Raw genomic sequence first — 22,504 nt, 5'->3', positions numbered from 1 at the left:
CTGTAATTTTGTTTGGGGCACCTGGTCCTTTGTGCGTGCCAGTGGAATGGGTTGGTTCAGTGACAACGATCAGTGTCAAGCCTTTTCACATCAACAGCCTGTGCTATTTGGACTGAAAGGGTTTTTTTTCTTCTTCGAAAGTTTTTTGTACACAGAGAATGCTGAGAGATCTGCCTTCTACTTTATCTCAAATTGTCATAATTTCTACCTAGACTAAGATGATTTAGCCCTAATTTAATATATTCTTTTGAACGTTTTTGCTCCCCAGACCGTGTATTAGATTGCTCCAGCATCTCACTCCTTTATTGGTAAAGGACCTACTAATTTCCAGCCTAAATTTATTCATGGCCAGTTCATACCCATTTGTTCTTGTATCAACATTGTCCTTTAGTTTAAATTGCTTCTTTGCCTTCCTAGTGTTTATCCTCCTGGTGTTATTTATAGACAGCAATCATATCTGCTATCAGCCTTCATTTTGCTAGACTAAACAAGCCAGGCTCTTCCAGGCTCTTCTCCGGTGATGGGCTCTTCAGTGCCAGCACCTGGTTGGATCCTGGTGGCTCAGCAGCGAGCACGAGGGCCTGGGCTGTGCTCAGCATCACGATGAGCCCTGGCTGCCTGGCACAGGGAATCAGGATTGCCAGATGTGCACTGCTGAGAGCTGCACACAGGGTGTTTGCCTCCTTGCTCGGCAGCAGGGAGCTGGTGGGACGTGGGGACAGACAGCCCTCCTTCCTCGTGTCCAATAGAACAGCTTCCAGGAAAGTTTTATTTTATTGGTGCCTTGCTGCATTTTCTTGTATTCTGTGGTATTAGATCACATCTTTCTATTACTCAATTGCCCTTCTTCCAAGCTGCCATTCCTCCTGTACAAGATACATTTTTAACCAAACTCCTGACTAATTTCCCATTAACCAGCTTAACAAATTCTTACAACTAATTCCCATCTTCTGGAATTTAGCTGATGTATTTCTTTTGGACACTCTATCAGGTGATTGACAGAAGAGCAAACCGATTAGATCTGCCAGCCACAGTTCCTTTAATTATTCCTTCCTTCATAATTTTTTCCTTCAAAAGTCTTCCTTAGTTTTTAGGTCAGACTAAAAGCTCTGCACTTATCAAGATGAGTTTTTTTTCCTTGTCTGGAGTAGAAACAGCACATTTGCTTTGCTGTAGCAGGAAGATCTGTTAGATTTATTAGAAGCACTTGCCATGGGACCTCCCACAGGCTTCAGTGGGGCTGGGTTTTTAGTCTAGACCCCCTTGGGCCACAGGATCATTTCCTGAGTTCCACAGCATCACCATCAGAGCAAATATACAGTAAATGTTAGGACCATTTTGGTTTACCTCTATGCTTTATTTTCTGCCCTGTGCTATTTAAAATGTCATTTTTGCAAAGAAAGAGAATAGGAGAATTATTCTGTATGATCAAAATGCCATCGAGAAAATGTCTCTCATGCTTGGGGGCATGAGGCTGCCTTTTTTTTTTTTTTTTTTTTTTTTTAATAGTTGTAACAATAATAATACTATTAGGACAACAAACTGAGATGCCCCTGGAGATGATGTGACAAATTGGAAGGACATGCTGAAATTGAAATTGATTGAATAGTTCAATAAAATCAGCTTAATGCACAAAAGCAAAAAGATTAGCTAGAGAAAAAACAAAAAAAAATCAGTAATTTGTTATCTGCTGGGGCCAATCTTGCTAGAGATTGAATTAGTTATAAACTAAAACTAGGCACTTGAAAGGAGCACCCTTATATTCACACAGTGCTGGAGCCTTTGGGATGGAGCTGGATGTGGATGGAAACCATCCTGAAGGTTTGGCAGATCCAATCTCAGACTATGTCCGTTTGGTGGACTTGGAAATGTTGGCTTTATGGCTGGACTTGATCTTAAAGGTCTTTCCCAGCCTAGATATTTCTATGATTTCGTATGTCTGCGTTCCCATTCTCAACTTCCCACACCATTCTCCATGTCAAAATCCACCTTTGCTGTAAACACAACTGTTTTGTGTTCAGTTGGTGGAAATCAGTGCAACTTTGGGGATGTCTCTGGGATTCCCCCAGCAGCTCACTTCTGATGCGTACCCAGTGGCTGTCCCGAGATCCTTACCTGTCTCCAACTTGTGCATTCGCATCATGGTCCTGCCTGATCACTCCATCCCTTTGAGATCTGCTGTAATTCCCCACATTTTCTCACCTGGCTTGGACTGCCTGCACTTGCTGCACAAGTGCTGTGTTCCTTTGCCATCCTTCCCTTTGTTCCATCCTTCTACACCAGCTCCTTGTGGCTGACACATTATAATAAATTCTGGCCATTTTCCTTCTCTTTTTTTGTGTCGTGTGATCTGATCGACATATTTCTTTTAAACTTCTTTAATTTGTTGCTCTGAATTTGTGGTTGTTTTTTTTTTTTTTATTAACATTACAGAGCTCAGTGAACGGTGCTTTGTTAAATAAAACAACTCTGTTGTAAACCTGGGGTCTGTGTGTACACACACACAGATATGTTTTTCTCATTTATGTGAAATCTGATTGCTGCTACTGTTTTAAATATCCTCCCCACTTCTATGATTTAAACCTTCTGTTATTTAAACCAAAGTATTTGGCCTGAAATACTTCCATCAGCCTCCCAGGTCATCTATAACACAGAATAAGGAAGAAAAAGCTAAATATGAAAGAGAAATTACATTCACTAATAAGGACATTTCAGCCTTGTGCAGTGCTTTACGAATGGAGTAATGAACAGAACCTTCTTGCATGAGGCAAAACAAGGGCTAACAATAGTTCCTCCCTCATGTTTTATTATACAAGATAGGAAGAGATAATGAAAGTGCATTTCCATAATATATTCCAGTTGCAAGGTGCTGATGGATCCCTAAGTGTGATGTCTTGTCAATTTAGCAGGTCAATTAAAAGCCCTGGAATCAAGATAAAGCTAGAATGCAGATCTCTTATTCTGGCAACTCAGAAGAACTAAAGACCTGAGCCAGTTACAGCACTTCAAGGATGTTTATATGGGAATAAAGATACCTAATTGACCTAATTCTTGCCCTTTGAAATTTCAGAGGACATCTGACATTTTACACACGCTTGTAGCATTGGCACCTTGAAGGAGCAGCCCTGGGTACCTGAGCTGTGTTCTGGGAGTAGTTGGTTTTTCCTTGCATCAAAGTCCCTCCACTTGACTTCACAAAAAAGTTTTTCCTGCATAAAATTCTGCCTCCACTTGGTTTACACACCTTTGGGGCTCTCTGATGTGCCTCCTGCAGCCTTAAGGAACAGGGTTGTGTTGAGCTTTTGGCTGGATCCTTCCCTGGTTCCCATGCCTCCCTTTGCCCACTTTCCAGGAGAGGAGCTTTGCTTTCCTGTCTGCCTGTGAAGTGCTCAGTGAGTAAATTCTGCAGGTCTAAATGAAAATTTACTGTTGAGACCAGTTGTAAAGATCAGGAGACTTCTCTTGATGCAGGCAGATATTCCTGAGTAAAGAGATCCCAGGAAGATATATACATACGCAACATCAGATGGCCTCTCCTATTTTATTCAGGTTTGTTTTCCAGTTGCGTTGACTTACAGCATCCTTTAGAACTTCACTGTGTGATTTTTATGGCTGGCTCTGTGAGGTTTTTTCCTTTGAGAGCTGTGTTGTAGGGGGTGCTCAGGAATTTAAATTAGTTCTGCTGAACTGCTGTTTATTGCACTGAATTATTTTTTTCTTCCATACTGGACTTAAATTCTCCTTATTTACCAAGACTGTGTTAAGGATTGAAACACGAAGAGCATTTTAATGCTTTTTGGGCATCAAACTGTGTGAGCAGAACAAGCTGGAGGGCCGCCAGGCAATGTAGATGTCAATTTTGGGGGTATAATGTTCTTAGCAATGTTTTCAGTGAAAAGACATGAACAAAACTTTTACTGGTTTTCAGAAGACAGAAGCTAATGTTGCAGAAAATGCTTAAAAGTTAATAAAAATGTCAGCTTCAACCAGGGAATTTTGCCCATAAGATTTTTGTTTTCCCACGAGACAGGTGATGTCCACCAATCTATGCAAAAATCACTTCAAAAACGATACAGAAAAATTAACTGATTTTTTTTTTTACTAGCATTTTTAATCCAATTAACTTCTTAGTCTGCTTAAAGATCATACTTGTATATGGAAAATAAACCAAGGGTGCATTTTTGTCTCTCATCTTTTCCTTCTCTTCTATTTTTTTTTTCCAGAAAGTTCAGCAGTACATAGTCATTGTTCAAGCAACAGATATGGAAGGAAATCTTAACTATGGTCTCTCAAACACAGCCACAGCGATCATTACAGTGACAGATGTGAATGACAACCCCCCTGAATTCACTACCAGCACTGTGAGTATCCACACAGCAGCGGGGTGATGCATGGGCACGGTGGTTTTAATTCATGGATGTTGATATCTGCTGTCTCTCCGAGCTGGTTGGGCAGATAGGAGGAGCTTTGATGGATAACTGTGGAATAAAGACTTTCAGGGGAGGAAAAGGAAAAAGGAAAAGACTGATTCATGAACCAGCAAAACTGTTGGGTGACTGATTTGGCCAAGGCACTGAAGGAGCAGAAATAAGGTGGCAGACAGCCCATGTCTGATTGCACCAAAAAGGATTCAGTTGTTTCACAGCAATTGGCTGTAGACATGTCAGAGTTATTAATACTTCTGAGTGAAATCCTGAGCACTGAGAGGTATTTGGGGTTTATGGCTTGGATATGATTTCAAGAGGGCTGTAAGTACTCTAAATGGTAACAGGTAGCTGGTAAAATTTGTATGTCACTGATAGCTCTAACAGATGTATTTGCGCGTGCTGGCAGTAAATGTGTAGATATTCTTCATTACATCTGGTTTTAATCAGTTAAAGATTTTTCTTGTGTTTTATTGGCAGAGTTTTCTTCTGTTCTGGTCTCGTGTTCCAAGGTATTCCTAGAGGGCAAGGGGAAAAAACAGAGATTGCAAATGTCAAATTTTTAGAGCTGGTTAAGGTAAAAATGAAAAATTGGAAGGTGAAATGATGTGATCAGGCTCATTCCAGCCTTCATAATCCATAGATGTAGAACATCTGAAATGTGCATAGTAAATTTAGAAATCACAGAGCAGTGCAGAGGTCTATATGCTAATAAATGAGAAATGCTTGTGTACCCCTGTCTGTATTCATATGAGGGTCAACAAGGAGCAGTAAGTGATGTATCTTAAATGGACATCAAATCTTTACAAATACAGAAGGTCTAACTTCTTTGTGCTCAAATCACTGAACATCCTTGCAGGAATGTTTTTATTATTTATATTATTCTGAATTTTCGTTCCATCCTAAAGGGTCTCTAGATATTTATTAGCATAGGACCAAAGTTTCCCCTTAGTTATACTCTTACAAACTGCAGATATGTCACAGAATTCAAGGAAGTCATGCAGAGCCCAGTTTATGCCCCTGTGGACCCCAACTGGATTCATGTCAGTTCTGGAGGCTGGGTCCTTCCTTCCCATCTCCACTGGGAGCTGGGCTTGGGGCTGTGACATGCTCAGCTCCCAAACAGCATTTTCTCACAAAGTGACTTGGACATAGGTTCTAAGAAGAAAAAAGGCACTAAATTCCTCCTGAGTCTCAGCAGAATGGGCACCCAACATGTTTTCAGGTCTGGGCATCAATCCCCAGGCTGTGCTGCTGCTCCAGTGGATGTAACAGCACACTGTGTGCTCTGTGTCCATCATGGATGCTCCAGTCTTTCTGCTGTAAAGTTGTGGTTACAGATCTCCTTCAGTATGGTACAATTACGAAGAGCCATAAAAATACAGCACAGATCTTGGGCTGTGTGGTCCTTTCTCCTGCCAGGACAGAATTATTCTCTCTGGAAGGAGGTTTGTGTCTGTGGGGCTGCGGGACCTTGCACCACAGCACTGCCACAGCTCCCTGGTGTGTGGGGGGACTTTATTCTGCCAGGCAGGTGCTTCTCTGCCCTCCATTTGAGTGAAAAAGGAATGACATCTAGTGGCCATGTCACTTCAGCACAGGCTGTTCACATGACCCAGGTCGTGGGGTCCTTGTCTCCAGACACAGGTTGGGAGGTGAGGTTTTGGGGAGCAGGGTGAGCTGGGTCAGGGTTACTTGCACGAGCACATTGGTGCCTTCTACAGGACAGCATCCCCTCCAGATGTGGTGTTTTTTAATGGCTTTCCAAAGCACTTCTCAAAGCTGATGGAAGGTGGGATAATGGAAATTTTCTTTCAGGTGAATTCTGAGTATTTAATGTCTCAGTGTGTATTAAACCTGGAAGGAATAAAAGCCATCAAGAGAATTACCCACAGAATTGTGTTAAATGGATTAGAAAATGCTACTCTTCCTCTAAGCAGAGTTGATGTGTACCATTATTTCTCTAATTTCAATCACTGAAGAAAGAGTTTTGCAAGGGCCAAAGGGCTTTACACAATGGCACATGGGACTTCCTATAAAGAGTTGAAAACCAAGGGTGTTTTACAATAATACTTTCTGATTCTATGGAAACAAATATCTCTGATATACTCCCGGGTATAGCCAGGCTGAATTTCATGTGAGTATGAAAGTATAATATGTTTTTTCTCTTACTGGCAGAGGGAGCAGCATCAGGCTGATGAGTTTCTTTAAGCCTAAGCTGAATCTCCTCACTATCCTCAAATAGTCTGATCTGCATTTTAACACCTCTAAAAAAAATAGCAAAAATCACTTTCCAGGAAATCTATAGCTCCTCAGAGAGTGAGAAAGCCCATGGTCTCTTTTAAGTCTGCGGACTGTTTGGAGAGATATTGTATATTTTTATTTTAAATAGTTGTATTGAGATGCTGCTGTAAAAACAAAAATAGACTGAATAACTGAAACTGTGGCTTGCTCTTGGCAAGCAGCCAGATGAGAGGAACTCAGGAGCTGAATTCATCCCAGACAGATACAAAGGCCCACCCTATAGCGCTCTTAAATTACCTGTCATTCAGCCAGGGTGGTTTTAGACTTAATCGTTTCTGGATGGGAATGTAGCTCAGGAGGACACTGCACCACGCTGGTGTCACAGCTCATGTATTCCGCAGCAGGAATTAATGTTGCTGTGTAAAATTTAACAACGGGATGGGAGAGAGGAAAGCATCCACTGTGATGGTCAAGAGAGTCAGGGCACGTCTACAGCCAAGCACAGGGCAGGGAGGGGAGAGGGGAGAGGCTGTGTGCATGGACCACGTGCAAGTTCAGACACAGGCACAGCAATGCCAGAATGGCACGTCCAGCAGAGGTGTGTTGGTGAATGGACATCCAAAATACCAGATGGGCTGGCATCAAAGTGTAGTGCTGGATGAGAAGTGGTAAAAGAGCAATAAAATGACAGAGAAGGTCCTTAAAAGTACAAAATGAAGATTCCTCAGTAAAACTCCAAAATTCTTGTGTGCTTCCATAAAAACTGATGTCAGGTCCACCCCCTGAAAGGCAGGGGAAGAAGGAACCCCACCTTCTCAAGCAAAGGGTTCTGAAATTACATGGGAGGAAGGAAATCAGAGTCTCTGGACAAAATAATTTGGAACTCAAGTCTGCTGTTAACTCTAAGGCCATTCTCATCAGCATGGCCAGTCCTGGCAGTCATGAGGATTACCTGCATCAAGCTGCAAGGCACTGGGCACAGCGAGGACCAGGTGCCTCCTCTGGTCCTGTCCAGCTCTTTCTTGGTGATGGTGAATGTTTTCATGATCTGCAGAGCTACCTGTGCCTGAGCTGAAAAGCATCAGAGAGCAGCCAACAGTGGGGAAGTGTCTCCTGAGAGACACCACAAGAGTGGAGCATCCCCTGAAATGCTGTAAACATCACAGGCAGCTGTTTGGGGCATTTTTCATGGTTTAATGCAGGATTGTGACCCAGGGAGTGCTCTTCTGGCTATCTAAATGACTTCAGCCTGTCCACAGTGTTGTGTTCTTCATGTGACATTGTTACTTGCAAAAATAAATAAACTCAGCCAAGGAGGAGAGGTAGCACTGACTCCTCAAAGTGCCCAACCAGCCCATGCCCACAGGGTCTGGGTCAGATGCCATAGAAAAAGGTATTTTAATCCCCCATGCCCAAGTTTTCTGTGACTCATTCATTTCTGTGGAATTTTTGGTGGATTTTGCACCTGCCAAGTCACCAGCTGTTGTTTTACATTGACATTTTAACTGGACTGTGTTACAAAGGCTTTGTAGGAATTTTTATTGTAAAACTGGCTCTCCTACTGTTGTAAGATGAAGGTATCACTGTGCTCTCCATTATCCAGAGTCCTTGTTACTTATAACAGGGTCAAGTCCTCTGACATGTCTTAATTATGGGGAAATTCCTCAGTCTCCCTTCAAATCTTTATCTCCTATGTGCAAGTGAGTTGTGGTTTTTCCATATTAATATGGATCCATAGCCTCTGGTCAGATGCTCACCTCAGATACAGGGGATGTAGCAAAATTAGAGTTGGTATTTCAAAGATTAAAAGTCAGCTGAGACAGAACAATGCTGGATAGTCTCAGGTGAGGTTTATGTAAGATTGAAATATCTTTCTTGCTCACAGGAGGAACACCTTTAATTCCAGTGAAATCTTTACCTCCTCTCAGGCAGGCTGCCCTTTCCAGTCTGACCCATGATACTGTTAATAGCCATTCAAGGATTTCCACTTTATCTGAGAAAATGCATAATCAGAGGGGAGGAGAAGTGAAAGAAATCCATGCCTACACTTGACTCATACAAAATCTATTTTTATCATATTCAATCAGGAACAATCAGGCACAGAGAGGAGACGCAGATGAATTTGCATGATCAGACTTCTGTGTCTGAAATGTTAATTAAAAGTTATTTTAAATTTGCCTACTGTGCAGAACTTGTTTTTGTAGTAGCCCATGTGAGGAAAATATTATTTCACAGGGCGAAAGTGCTCATGGTTACTTGAGTTTGTGGATTCTTGGGAAAACCTGCCTGGCAATTGACCTCTCAAAAAAAAAAAAAAAAAAATTGGAGGGAAAGAAAGTGGAAAAAGAAACTGGGATATTCAAGTTCTTTAAGCTCCTGAGCCTTAGGAGGTCTTATTTTAAGCTACTTTAAAATTTGCCCTTTTGTCACTGCTTTGAGAATCTCCTCTTCCAAAGCTGAATCCGGTGGAGTCTGTTTTAAAGAGGCAACTCTAGGACGGCATCCCCTTCCCTGCCTCAGTGGCTAATCCTGACACTGACACCAGTAAGGAACAGCTCCAAAGGTTTAGGACTGGACCACTGGGGATGGGTGGGTGCTTCCCAGCTCACAGGGCAGTGCTGGCTTTTACTGGCCTGGGAAAGGCCATCTGGCCAAAGACTGGCTGAACTCGAAGCAGAGTTGCTGGTGTGGAGTAACCTGAATTCAGAGAGGCTGTGTCGGGGCAGGAGGGACATGTTTCTGGGTAAGGTTAATCTGGTTACAGCATGGTCTTGGCTAATCACTGAAGGAGCAAGTCCTTGTTGCAAGCACATTGGGAAAAGCAGTTCTTGCCAGTTTCTAACTGGCCTATTTAATGAATATTGTCAGAGCAGGCTCACCCCTGGCTGCTGCAGTGAGGCTGAGTTAACCTGGCTCGTGCTGGGCTGGATCAGGCACTGCTGGAATCTGCAGAGAAGAGCTCGGTGCTTCCTGCACAAAAGAACACAGAGAGAGACCCAAATTAAAAGGGCTTCTTGGTTTTGGCACCACACTGCCAAAAACGTCTGACCTTTCTCTGTGCAGGTGTTCTGGTTCCTCGAGTGCTATGGGAGATGTTAATGAGCCCATTCTGAGAAGTGCTCTGGAGTTTGAGAGTGAAGATACTCTCGGAGCACTGCTGCCCTCCTGACATTGCCTTTACCAGAAATAGTTCTTCCTTCTCCCATTCTGATGTTTCCTTCCCATTTTCTCTCTCCTGTGATTTACTAGTGTACATCATTCCGTGAAGCAAAACAAGACAAGATCCTCCACCCCTTCTGCTTTACAGCTTCCCTTCCCTGGTTATCTTGATAACCCTGCTGTGCTCCACACTCTGCTCAGTTTTCTTTCTTCTGACCCAGTTTGGATGTAGTAATCCAGTTTCAATGCCTTAAATAAGGGCATTAGTATTTCCTTTTTCACAGCCATGGTGTACCTCTCACTTAGCCTCCTGCTCTGTGAACTTGCCAAAATTGTGGAAACAAAGCAAACAAGCATAACCTAAAATTGTATTCCCGGTTCTGAATGTGTTTTTTCTCACATTCATTGTTTGCTTGAGGAGAGAATATAGCTGTGCATCAACCCATGCAAGAGCAGCACTACACAGAAATAGCAATATGAACTGTAAAAATGTGACTTTTTTGCAAGTGGGGTGAGTGCTTTGCCTGGGCTGCAGCCCCCTCAGTCATATCCTGCTGAGCTCCATTTTTAACGGTGAGTTTCAAAGTAGCAAAGTAGCAGGGAAAACCTCAGCTCTTCCTTCAGGCTGAAAGATTGTGACTTCCAAGTGACTGGGATACAAAGATGCAAATAGGTCTGCTTTGGAGAAATGATATTTAGTGGTCGTAGGAAACCAGAAGCAGCATCCACGTCAGGCTGCCTTGGGGTTTCCTAAACACATTTATAGGCAGATGTACCCAGAAGCATTTGGAACATGGGAGTGTTATGAGAAATCCCTTTTACATGCATGCTCATGTTTTACAAATTCATCTTACGCTGTGGAGGGAGAGCCCAGCAGGAGTGGGATGTCACTGGGATTTCTGACAGACAGAAAATTGGACCAGGATGCTTTCGAGGGCTTCCTAAAAAGAGATCTTAACAGGTTGATCCAAGAAAAACTAGTGAAAGTGGGTTGCTATCTCCCAGGACCTTGGCACGTGTCCATCGGCCTCCTCCCTGTTCCTAGACCCTGGAAAAGATTAAGGGCTTAAATCTTGAGGGCTTTGTACATGACTTGCCAGTGTACAGACTAAAGCTGCATATGGAGCTGTCCATTCAGGTCTCACTTCCCTGTCACTACACCTGTGCCATTCAGAAAGTCTGCAGTGGCATTTGAATGTAGATTAGCCCGGATCATACAGCGTTTTTAAATCATCAAAACTATGCCTGTGGCATAATTTAGAGGCAGCTGTCACACGAGGCAGAATTCAAGTAGATTGCACAGGTCAGAGCTGGCAAGGGGAAGGACCAGTGCTGTGGTAAGGCAATGTACAGGGCTGTGTTGTTTTACAGCTGAAGACAAGCCCTGAGTTCTGTACAGTCCTGCAGACAGGCTTTATTGTTAAAAATCAATTATGCTTTCATGGAAATTCCCAGATGACTGTGTTCACTTGCAATTTTCCAATCAAAACAAGGCTCAGCCAAACTACCCAGCAAAGCCTGGGCTGTTACAGAGCTGTCAACCTCTAAATGAAATAAATTATTATATTCAAGTGAATTGGATATGCCCAGTAGCATTTGGGTATATGATCATCTACCTAATTCTGTGTGCATTTCCATTAAATATACAGTCAGTGAAGTCTTAAAAACCACAAATCAGTCTAGTTTTCCTAAATAAGACCCCAGTGCTTATAAATTGAAATGGACTTTCTGCCTCTCGTTGCATGTCCTGGTGACAACCTTTGCCATGAACCATGAATTTAGATTAAGGATGTTAGGTTGGGAGGTAGCAAAAACAAACAGAGCACCAGGAGAAACAATATTAATTCTTCCATCCTGTTACAGCCTTGTGCTGAACTCACCACAATAGTTATTCCAGGGCTTTGCAGCTGTAGACATGTCGCCCTGCTCTTTTAATAGTTTTAAAGTTCTTTAAAAAGTTTTCTATGCCTTCTAATATTTACATATTTCTACTAGAGTTTCTCATGCACTGTCATGTAAATTATGAATGTTTTACATTCTTCTTTGTGGGAAGAGAGAATTAATGTACTGTTAGTTTGACCAGTGTAATTAGAGAGGTAGCAATTTCATCCTCCAATCCACTACCACTTTTAGAATTCTATATATTACAAAGTCAGAAATAAAGTTCCCTCCTTTTGCTTCCTTTTACTCTTTCCATCCTAATGTACGTACGTGAGGTATTTCGTGTCGTAGTGCGACATAGACACACAGGTTAGCCATCATCAGGAAATTATTTACATCTTGATCAGCCTTTGGAGTCAAACTGACCTTTGGAGATGGATCCCTGCCTCAGTGCACATCCTGTCCAATGGAGCTGAGGAAGTGAGATGCCCACAGTTTCATTCTGTGAGAGAAGGAAGGTGATCCCCAGCTCTAAGTGCAGATTCCCTGGGAGCTCTGTGGCTTTCCCAGCCACAGCATCTCCGAGCGCCTGGAGGCCCTTTCAGTGCTGTGCTAGGGAGCACAAAAAACACTTCCTGCTCTCTTGTGGATGCTCAGCTTTTGTTCTTTATTTTATCACTTCTTTCATCTAAAATGAACGATATTTCTCACTTTATGAGAAACAATAATTCCTCATGTCTTAATGAAGAAAGCATCAGCCTCTTCTGTGATGTCTGTTATGCCTTTACACCAGTGTAACACATGACAGAAAGGATGAGATACCTTTGAGACTGCAAAACAGATAGAGATACAGAGATGTACATGTATAAATACCAAATATAGATGTGCATCTTGCTGGATCCAAAGCATGGATAGATGCTGATGCCAGGGAAACAGTCATCAATCACATCCAAGTCTTTACTCACAGATAAATTGTGGTTTATATGAATTATTCCATTACATTGTGTGGGTATATATGCATTGATTAAAAAAAAAAAAAAGTCATCTCTGTGATAGAAGTCTCTTCCTAATATACCCCATTAATCAAAACCTAAATTTACAGTGCCTTTTGTTTTGTGTATTTCCTTTCAGTACATTCATTTTCAAATTATCACTAAATTAATCATGTACAGAGCTTTAAACTGGCTGCCACGTGGTAAAGCAGTTCTGGTTCCTCTCCATTACACTGAGCATTAGTTATTAAGGCACAGTTCAAGGCTCTGTTTAGCCTGATTCTGCCCTGAACCTAATTGGAATCAGCTAGATTCTTCCTTCTAAACGGGTCAGTCACACAGAAAAAGCATCAAATGTAATCTCGAGATTGTGAAATAAAGCAGAGAAAAAGAAAAAAGAAGATAATTTTATTTCTCCTCATTGATACCTGCCTGGTGGTTAAAAGAAGGATTAAAATGAGGTCATTAAATTTTCCTTGGAGACAAAACCCAGACCTCAGTGGTAATGTGATTAATCAAATATAAAAGTGAAGCTCTTCTGAATGAATAACTCATTTTTATAGAATATCTAATTACTGAAATGTCGTCTGCTGCAGAAAAAAAAAAAAAGGGGGGGGAAATTAATTGCAATAACAATTCAAGAAGATAAAGTTTTTCTGAATTAGGTCTACACAAGAAGCTAAATTGAGTTGATTAAGTAATTTTGGTTTCAGGAACACCCTTGATGGAAGTTAGTGGTAATGAATTTTTCAGACCTCAGAGTTTAAAATTGCCAAAGACCAGTGATTAAAAAAAAAAAAAACAGGAATGATAGTTTCATTACTAATTTCAATTTTCTGTCTTGAAAAAAAAAAGCGGGGGGGAGGATATAAAAAATACTCTATTGGTCTCTCTCAGATTGGACTCATGTAGTACTTGGTGTAAAATCAAGAATAATACAACCTCCTCTCATGCTGGAGAGTGTAATCTCAGTCAGCTGGAGCTGCAGCACCTCACGGGAGGCAGAGCCTGGAGGAGCACCACAGATTCCATGTGCTTCCTGCATGTGTTCCACCTGGAACACCCAGCACGAGGCCCTGCTGCCTGTGCTTTCAGCAGCTGTCACTCACGGGGTGAGTGGCACATCCATCCTCAGCACCGTGGAGATACGTAACAAAGCATGGATGTGACACATCAATTGATTTGACATTTGGCTTTCTAGCCTGCTGGTTTGTGCAGCTGGGTTAATATTATAATTAATATTATAATATCATTATATTAATAATTACATTTTAAATTTTAATTAATATTAAATACCATCTAATATTATCAAAGCGCAGACAAGCCCCAGCCCGCGACAGCGCCCATCAGCCATCGCTCACCGTCCCACATTTGTCATGAGCCCTCTCATTTGCAGCATCTGGCAGAGCTGTCTCCTGGTTCAATGTCTCATTTAGCAGGGATTTCTCTCCTCCCTCTCCTCCCCTGCTCAGTCTGTGCAGGATCCAGTGGGAGAAGCCACAGTCCACATCCCCACCCCATGCTTTCCATGGAACTGTCCAGTGAGAAGGAGGTTCCAGGCGGGTGTGAGCTACCTGTGTGCAGTGAGGTGTGACAGGGCCACGTGTCACTGACAGAATCTCTGGAGTCAAAGGAATTGTCAGAGGGAAATGCCCTTGTTACTCTGTGCTGTGCTGTCATGGAAATCGCCCTGGGCTGCGCCACCAGATCCGAGCGTGGGGATCAGACGCTGTTCCCGTCATCTCTGGTGTGTCAGTCAGGCTACAATTTCAATGAGAAATCAGACATTGATGCTCCTCTATCACGTATCTACCCACGTTTCTTGTCTGACGTTTTTCCACCTGTAGCATTTCCTCAAATTTGAATAGTTTCTTGTAGATTTTGTGCCTCTTTCTGCTTTTGGTTATATACGAAATATCCTAATTGTCCTCCTCAACCCAGACCTGGCTGTGGAGAGCCTCTTCCAGTTGTCTGAATGTAGACAACCAGCACCATCGTGGGTAGGCTGGACGTCCACACAGCCCTGCCATGTCCGTGTCTGCCAGATGTCCCAGGCAAGCACCCATTTGTGCTGGATTATTTCATTATCTCTAAAGTCCACAGCATCTCAGGCATTGGTGTGAGGCTGAGAAATTTAAATACATTCTGTAACTCCATTATTGGAAGGCACTGAAATAAATCCCCTCCTGGGGTTGGCTAACTTCCTTGGGTCGGCAGGTTTTTAATTCTTCAATATTCTTTTGCTTTAAAAACAGTTGCTTCCGAGGGCTGTCATTTTAAGAGGATATATATCTGGAACTTCATTAAGTACATTTCACTTATGAAATCTTTAGTGGCATGCTGTGGGGGAAGAAAAAGGGAGATTTAGCAAAGGATTTGGGAGTGCTGTGAGTTTTCTCTTATCAAATCTTTCTAACTGTCCAGGATGTCTTAAAGCTTCCCAGTTGTAGAAGAAAGGGTCACAACACAGAGAAAAGCCAGTTAAAATCAGAGAATGGCTGAAAGGTTTCACAAAGTTTTTTGAGCATGGCAGAGTTTTTCAGCATAGTGTAATAAAAGATTTTAATTGCTAAAAAAATTTAAAAATGAGAAATAAGTCTCTCTTTCCTGAATTTACAACTCCATCTTTTCTTTGACCCAATATCCCATGATTCTCACTGCATTTCCCTGCTCCATTCCACCACAAATGTTGTAAACAAATTTTCAGCAAGAAGCCTCTTTTTCGTGGCAAGGCTGATTAATTACACAGCATTTAATGTACTCTTTTCTGTGCTCTGAGTCACTGTAAACAGGCTGGCATTTCTCTAGAATGCCAGATTCTCACCTAGGTGAAGGTGGCAGAGAGTTGGGCTAGGTGACCTTTACAGGTCCCTTCAAACACGAACCATTCTGTAATTCTAAGATTTTAGGCACTCCATCCTTTCCTGTAGGAACCCTGGCACAAATCTGTGAGTGCAGGTTCTCACTCCGCTGGCAGACACTGCCATTATATTTTAAGCATCAGTAAAGACATAAAAAAACGGCCATTGTGGCACCAGTGCAGAAGATAGTGTCTTTACACCACAGAATAAACCACGCTTTCAGAATAAAACACCTGCTTCAGTGGCTTTCTCCTACAAGACTGATCCGTCCAGTCAGGAACCCTTTCTTTGGCCAGACCAGAGGGTCTTGCAGTCCCTGATGATGGAGTTCCAAAATACTCACTAAAAAAACCCAAAAACCCCCTGTGTGCTAATTCTGAGACTAATCTGGAAATAATAGAGATTCCAATTGCTGTGCAGAGGAAGTTTGAGCAGGAGTCAGTGTGCAGATGGGCTGAGCTGTGCTGCACAGGAAACTTGTTAAAAATCTCAATACCAGGATTATAGCATATGTAAAAATCAGTTTCAGTACTTTCATAATTCTTCCTTTCCCAAATACCCATCTTGAGATCCCAGAGGCACATGAGCAGCTTTCATATGCCTTAAAATCTGAAAAAATTAAATTAAAAACTCATTATGGGAAATGGGCAGTTAATAAGAAAATCCTAAACCAGACTTAGCAGCTTAAGGCCCTTCTTTATGAAACTTTATTACAGGTGCCTGAATTGAAACATTCCCTTCTAGACACATTTCACCAAGAGATACAGAGCCAGACCTGTGGAGTACTCTTTGCTTGCTTAGGAGCTGAGCTCTCTCATGCAATTTTTGCTGCTCTGGTTTACATGTAAATCAGGAAAATCTTGTTTTCAGTGTGTTGTTCAAAGCAGCGTGGCTTTTTGCTGCTTTGCAGTTTGCAGGAGAAGGAAATGCAAGGCCTGACGTGCCAAAAAATGAATTGATTGCATCCTCTTCTTAGGAAGCTGGTTATTTTAGAGAGTAAAAATACATTGGAAAACCCCCCCCCGTGCCTTGGTGGGGTGTTGCCCTGATTTTTAAGAGTGTTAAGTTTTCTTTTATAGTTCTTTTGAAATTGTTAAAGTTCTCATAAAACTTCTTTAGCCTTCTGATAATGTTTACATATTTGGGAGTCAGAGTTCCCACACAATTTCATGTAAAAATAGAATAGTTTACATATTTTTTTTGTAGGTAGAGAGAAGTGATTGATTGATCTTTGGACCAGTGTGGTTGGAGTGGTGGTAATTCCATCCTCCAATCCACGGTCACCTTTAGAATTCTGTAAATACCAGATGTTCAAATAAAACACTCTCTTTTTCTCCTTTGAACTTACCAAGCTTCTGTGTACTCATTTCAAGTCCAATAACGACAGTGGGGGATGCAGGGGGCACTGCTTTGGCAATTCCAGGTCAGGGTATCCAAACCCATGGGGGTTTGATTTGAGGTGGTGGAGCTTCTGGGAAGCAGAACGAGCTTCTTTTGGCTTGTTTCACCCCAGCCCATACAAACCTGTTTGGGCTCCCAGTGGAGCTCAGAGCCTGGGAAGAGCCGTGCTGGGATCAGCTGATCCCAGTTCCCTGCCAGCCTTCCCAGGGCTTTTCCCCCGCCAGCAGCTCAGCAAGGATCACAGGGCTCTGTGACAATGCACTGGGGAGATCGATAGGCTAATCCAGCCTGACCTAATGGATTTATCAAGTAACACATGAATTAATGATTTTTCTCAGCATTCTGCCCCAGCACAGGGCATGGCTCCAGCCCATTCTGCAGCTGCCTTGGGAGACAGACAAGTCACTTCAGCCTTTGGTTCTGCAGCTGAAGGGAAGCATAGGGCTGTCAAGCACTGTAGAGCCATGATGTATCTGTTCAAAAATGCTCTGTTATATAAATATATGTATATAAGGGCTTTTTTTTAAGAATGAGGCTTTGTAGGCAGTTCCAGCTGTTTTAAAATCTATGTCTCTCTTCTAAAGAGAGCATTACTAATTACACCTGACAATCAAATAGTCTGCAGAAAAGTATCAGCCACCTTTTCCTGCTGTTCATTCCGTAGGCAAGAAACAAAGGTATGTTAGACAAGAGAGCAAATGAAATGTTCAAAGGATCCTTGTCTAAAACTGAAAAATAAAGGGCTGTGCTATCAGATCAGAATTTTAATGTATATTGTTTCCACTGGTTCCTGACATAAAATCTTTCATTGTTGGGTATAACCATTGTTAAAGGTCACTGTTGCAAAGGCTACATCATTTAGATGCGATGAGATCCCATTTTGGATAAATTCACAATTTTTGTTCCTAACAAGGAGATAGTATCAGGATTTGAATGTACAAGAGTGTCGGTTTACGGATTAAAGGCTTTTGTGTTCTGGAAACCACACTATGCCAGATTTCATGAGTTTCAGTGAGATGTGCAAGTCCCCAAAGTCAAGTAGGTTGATTAAAGTGGTTCTTTATAGCCTTTGAAATAGAGATAAAGTACAACTTTCCTACATGGGTTAATGTGGATTTTTTTTTCTTGACAAGGCTATATGCCTTCCAAGGATATAATTTTAATCTCTTTTTAAACCTTTCATATGAACATTGTAAAAAGCTCCTTTGTGTTGTAATGCACTTTTATAAAATATCTAAATTTCTATGCAAACTTCAAACCTCATTTCTTAAGATATATTTATTTGGAAATGGTTATCTTGCAGCAGAATGGTGTCTTGTGTCATCATTTCTGCAGCATCTTTTCATACTCTCAAAAGAATGTAACATCTGATAAGGAAAAAAAAATTAGTGCTCTTTGTTAGATATGCAAACTACTTTTTTTTTTTTTTTTTAATATCCTTTTACTATTATGTGCTCTGAACTCCTGGCAAGTACTCAAAGAGTCTTTGAACCAAGGTGAAACCTACATGTTCCTTCCTCACACCGGAGTCTGAAGTAAGAGGGTTTTCTTTTGCTGCTTCTGAAAGAGAAGGTATTGCTTTATTCTTCTCTGCTCCAGCTTTGTCTTCATATTCAAAGAGTAAAATTTGTATATTGAGCCAGAGTTAGTCGTTACTTGAGATTTTGAAAAAATGACATCAGTAAAGACAAAGTGTAAAGCCAGTGGCTGTCACCTGTGGCAGGGACATGACAGAGGTTGTCTGTGCTCCAGCCTGAGATCAGCTTTGGAAGTGCCAGACTTTAAGGCTTGCTGTTGTTTTTCAAACTCTTCCAAAGTAAAAGAAACCAGCACATGGAGACCATGCTGAGCATCACTCAAGCTTCCAGCACAAACTCCCTGTGAGTAGGTGGGTGCCTTGTCTGCACACACCATGCTCAGAGCTGAGAGAGCTCCTTTGCAGGCAGGTGAGCTGCTTTACTGGCACAAACTGCTGAGGACAGAGGCAAAGCATCTTTTCAAAGCTGGTGAGCCCATTGTCATGCACCTCCTTGACTGGGCTGGGCAAGGCTGACTCCTGCCTGACCACCACGAGGCAGCCTGGGCAGTTCCTTTGCCAGGGAGCACCGTGACAGCTGGGTATGAATGCATGCGTGGGCTGTGGATCCACGTGAATGTGAAGCTGAAGCAGGGATGCTGCAGGGATGCATGAACCTGGAAAAACAACAGCCCAGAGGTTTATGGAGGGGCTGCTAGCTGATGGAATGCAGAGCAGCCTCAGAAAGGAATGAGGATATCAGTGGTCATCACTCGAGACCTCACTGGAGTGAGTAGTTTAATAAAACCAGAAATGAGCATCTCAAAGCCTGACTTGAAAAATAAGGCTGACTTTACAGGGGTTTTGTGGGTATTTGAGCAAGCTCGTGGTCTTCTTTGCACACAGTGGAGCGAGACCCTGGCAGTTCCTGTGTGACTGTCACAGCAGCTGAGAGCTGGGTTAACTCACAGCCCCAGCACTGCCATCCCTACAGGAAATGATATTGGAAATTAAAGGTCACAGAATTGATAGTAAGGCTTAAGAAAACAGCAATTATTCTGCTAGGAAGAAAAGCTAAATTACCAGTAGTAGGAGTAGAATGGGGGGAGAAAGAGCATTATTGATCTAAATATCACGTTGGCAGATAGGCAGAGTACAATCTAGAGGTTTTTTACACCTCTGGGCTCATTCAACCCACACAATAAAAAATGCAGGCCTATAAAGATGGAATAAGAAGCAATCAATTAGGATGGCATTTGCTTGTTTCCATGCTGCAGTTAGGCAGGCACATCACAATTAATGATTTATTAGGAGATTTTCTCCATTCCCCTCCCCCCTGCCCCATTTTACACAGACTGCTGCAACCAGACCACAGTTGTTTATTAATTTCCCTGCTTTTCAAGCATCTTTGTTAGCAGAAAAGGTAAACTCTAGCCTGGGATGCCAGCATGGGTTTGGGTGGATGCCCTGAAGCGTGAGGAGCTGTGGGTTTTATTCAGCCAGTGGAGCCCCCTTAGTGCTGGGCTCTCTGGCTGCACATCACCTTATCTCCAGAGCCTAAAGGGGCAGGCTGGCAGCAGGAACTGGGGAGGGATGGGGCTCCCCACCACCACATGCACTCACTCTCATTTCAGTTTCTGCCAGCCTAAGGGACCTAGAGAGAAGATTCAGCACTTTGCAGCAGTCCTATCTGTCAGGGGAAGGGCTCAAAGTCTAATAAGAGGACTGAGATGCCCTTATTCTTCTGTTAATCCATAGCTATAGGTCATGAAAGACTATTTGTCCAGGCAATTCAGCCTTCATAAACCACTGCTGCCTGGAACAAATGTTGTGCCATCATTAGTGAATCTTGGAGGCAACAGAAAGATCTTTCCTGCAGACATTCATCTGAACAAATCTTTGCCTTCACAGCTTTTTTAGCAAAATCAGCCAGGGAAAGAAGTAAGAACATTGTAAAAAAAGGAATTCCCTTTAGAAGGAAGCCGGAATAATTATTTTTGTGTTCATCTGTCTGAATCCAACACCTCCCTAGGAGTGGCTGCAGTAGCTAATTGGTTTTACTCAGCTGTGCATGGCTTCACTGCCCAGACTCCAGATTTATTGCACAAAGTCAAGTCATGGTGTGAATCCATCATTTGTCCCCCACATCAATCCCTTTCTCCTCTGGAATGATATTTGTCTGCGTGTTTATGTGCTGTCAGGTCCAAATGGCACGAATGACAAATTCTGGGATTAACCAATTTTAGTACCAACCCAAAAATCAGAATGAATTATTTCCTTTTCAGCAAGGCATAACTTCAGAAGGGCCAGCTCAGGGGGAGTGGGAGAAGGAGTTTTGCCAGCACAGGCCTTTATAGGAGGGGAAGAAAAAATACCCCACAGAATTTAAGGATTTAAGAACATGCCAGTTTCAGAACAAATCCTTATCTGAGAAGGGAAGTGTGTGACAATCAGCCAGAGAAATCCTTGTGAGTGGTCTTTAAAATTTTTCTGGAAATCAAGGACTTCAAATGCAACAATTCGAAGTGAAGCTAAATGAAATACAGGGGAATATGAGTAAATGCTACAAGTATAGGTCAAGCACTGCTTTATCAATCTTGTGTTTACTCCAGCAGCTCCTCTGTTGCCCATTGTTTTACCTTGTTTAAATAGATATGCTTCTCTTTATTTGAAAATCAATTGTAATCCTATGAAAGAGAACTTAGAGCAGAGGGAATGCTGGAAAGCAGCATAGTGAAAGATGTTCATTATCCTGAATTACTCCAGGGTAGGGAGGGAATGACATTAAAGAAGTGTGGGTAGCTTTGAGCTGCCATCCTTCCTCTAGCAGGTGTAATTTAATGTCATTACTTAATTTTATTAAAGGTAAAGACAATTGTGGACAATACACATTACAGCATTTATCTATAATAATGATAGTGGGGGAGTTTGAGAGGGAGGAAAGGCAGACTCCAGTTTGAATTCCCAGTGGCTGCTGATCTGTAGCTGATGAAAATTACTCTTTTCTTCATGGCACATCTCTCCAAGATTTGCTTTTTACCCTGAATAGCTTTGGATGGCTCCTTTGATTCCAGTGAAGGTGCTCTGTTCTCATCAGAATAATACTTTGCTTTATAAGCACAGTAAGCAGTATCCACTCTCAATTCTGCTAAGGACTAATAATTTCCTAACTGTACCTAACAGAGGTCAACAACAAGTGGATGAACTCCTGGATTGCCCAGGATGTGCTGAGCATTGTGGTTTTCACCCACATCAGCTTGGAAAAGCTTTATAGGCTGCTGTGATCTTCCTCCAGGCTTTATATTGGCATATACTTGTGTATTTATAATTTTTATTATAACCTCATGTTTTTAAAAGTGTAAGCTCTATCACTGTGGGCTGAAAACAGATGTTGTGATGGCTGCTAGAGGAGCTGCTGTAAAATCGATTGTGTGGGGCTTTTCATGTAAGCCAAACTCATTGGCAGCACCTGGGGTGTGACCTACTGAAGGTGTTCAGGGATCATATAAGACTGGCCCTCTTAAACGGGTTAAATACAGCTGATGGTTTGTTCTTAATGACTTACTTCTGTTTGGTTCTGCAGGGCATAAGCCTAGGATTGACAGATGAAATCTGTGGTCCTGGGTTGAAGATTTGAGATGGTTTCACAGAGTGTTTAACTCCTTTGGAATTACAGTATGATACCTTGTTGTCAGCAGTGCAGCCTGAAAGAGAATGGGGGCTCGTCAGCTTGTCACTGCTGCCATGCCATACAACATTAATTTAATGTAATGGGCAATAACTAGTGTGGATTTAGGAAGAGATGATCCTGTTTAACTAATCTGCTTCAGTTCAGACAAGGTTGATAGTACAGTGTACATATGGCATAATCTAATGGATTTTTCAAGAGGCTTTTGATAAATTTCCATATATTTCCCTTGCTTAAGCTGTGTGCCACAGAGGCTCCAAATTGGGCAAGAGAATGGGTAAAGAACAAGTGAAATCAGAAGAAATAAAGAGAATAGAAGAGCTGTAGCATGTAGTGGA

The 22,504-nt window shown here is 42.1% G+C and overlaps 1 protein-coding gene across 2 annotated transcripts in view; it reads left to right on the top strand.

Moving 5' to 3' along the window:
- Positions 1–22,504, top strand: part of CDH4 (cadherin 4) — a 423,802-nt gene that overhangs the window by 372,561 nt on the left and 28,737 nt on the right. For both annotated transcript variants that reach the window (XM_068207967.1, XM_068207968.1), the window contains one exon: positions 4,224–4,361. In XM_068207967.1, coding sequence (XP_068064068.1) covers positions 4,224–4,361 — 138 coding nt within the window. The remainder of the gene's footprint in view (positions 1–4,223; positions 4,362–22,504) is intronic.

This window comes from Anomalospiza imberbis, chromosome 17 (genome assembly GCF_031753505.1).
Source record: "Anomalospiza imberbis isolate Cuckoo-Finch-1a 21T00152 chromosome 17, ASM3175350v1, whole genome shotgun sequence".
In the NCBI taxonomy this organism is placed as follows: Eukaryota; Metazoa; Chordata; class Aves; order Passeriformes; family Viduidae; genus Anomalospiza; species Anomalospiza imberbis.
The sequence above is the reverse complement of the archived record's forward strand: the minus strand, read 5'-3'. Positions and strand labels throughout refer to the sequence as shown.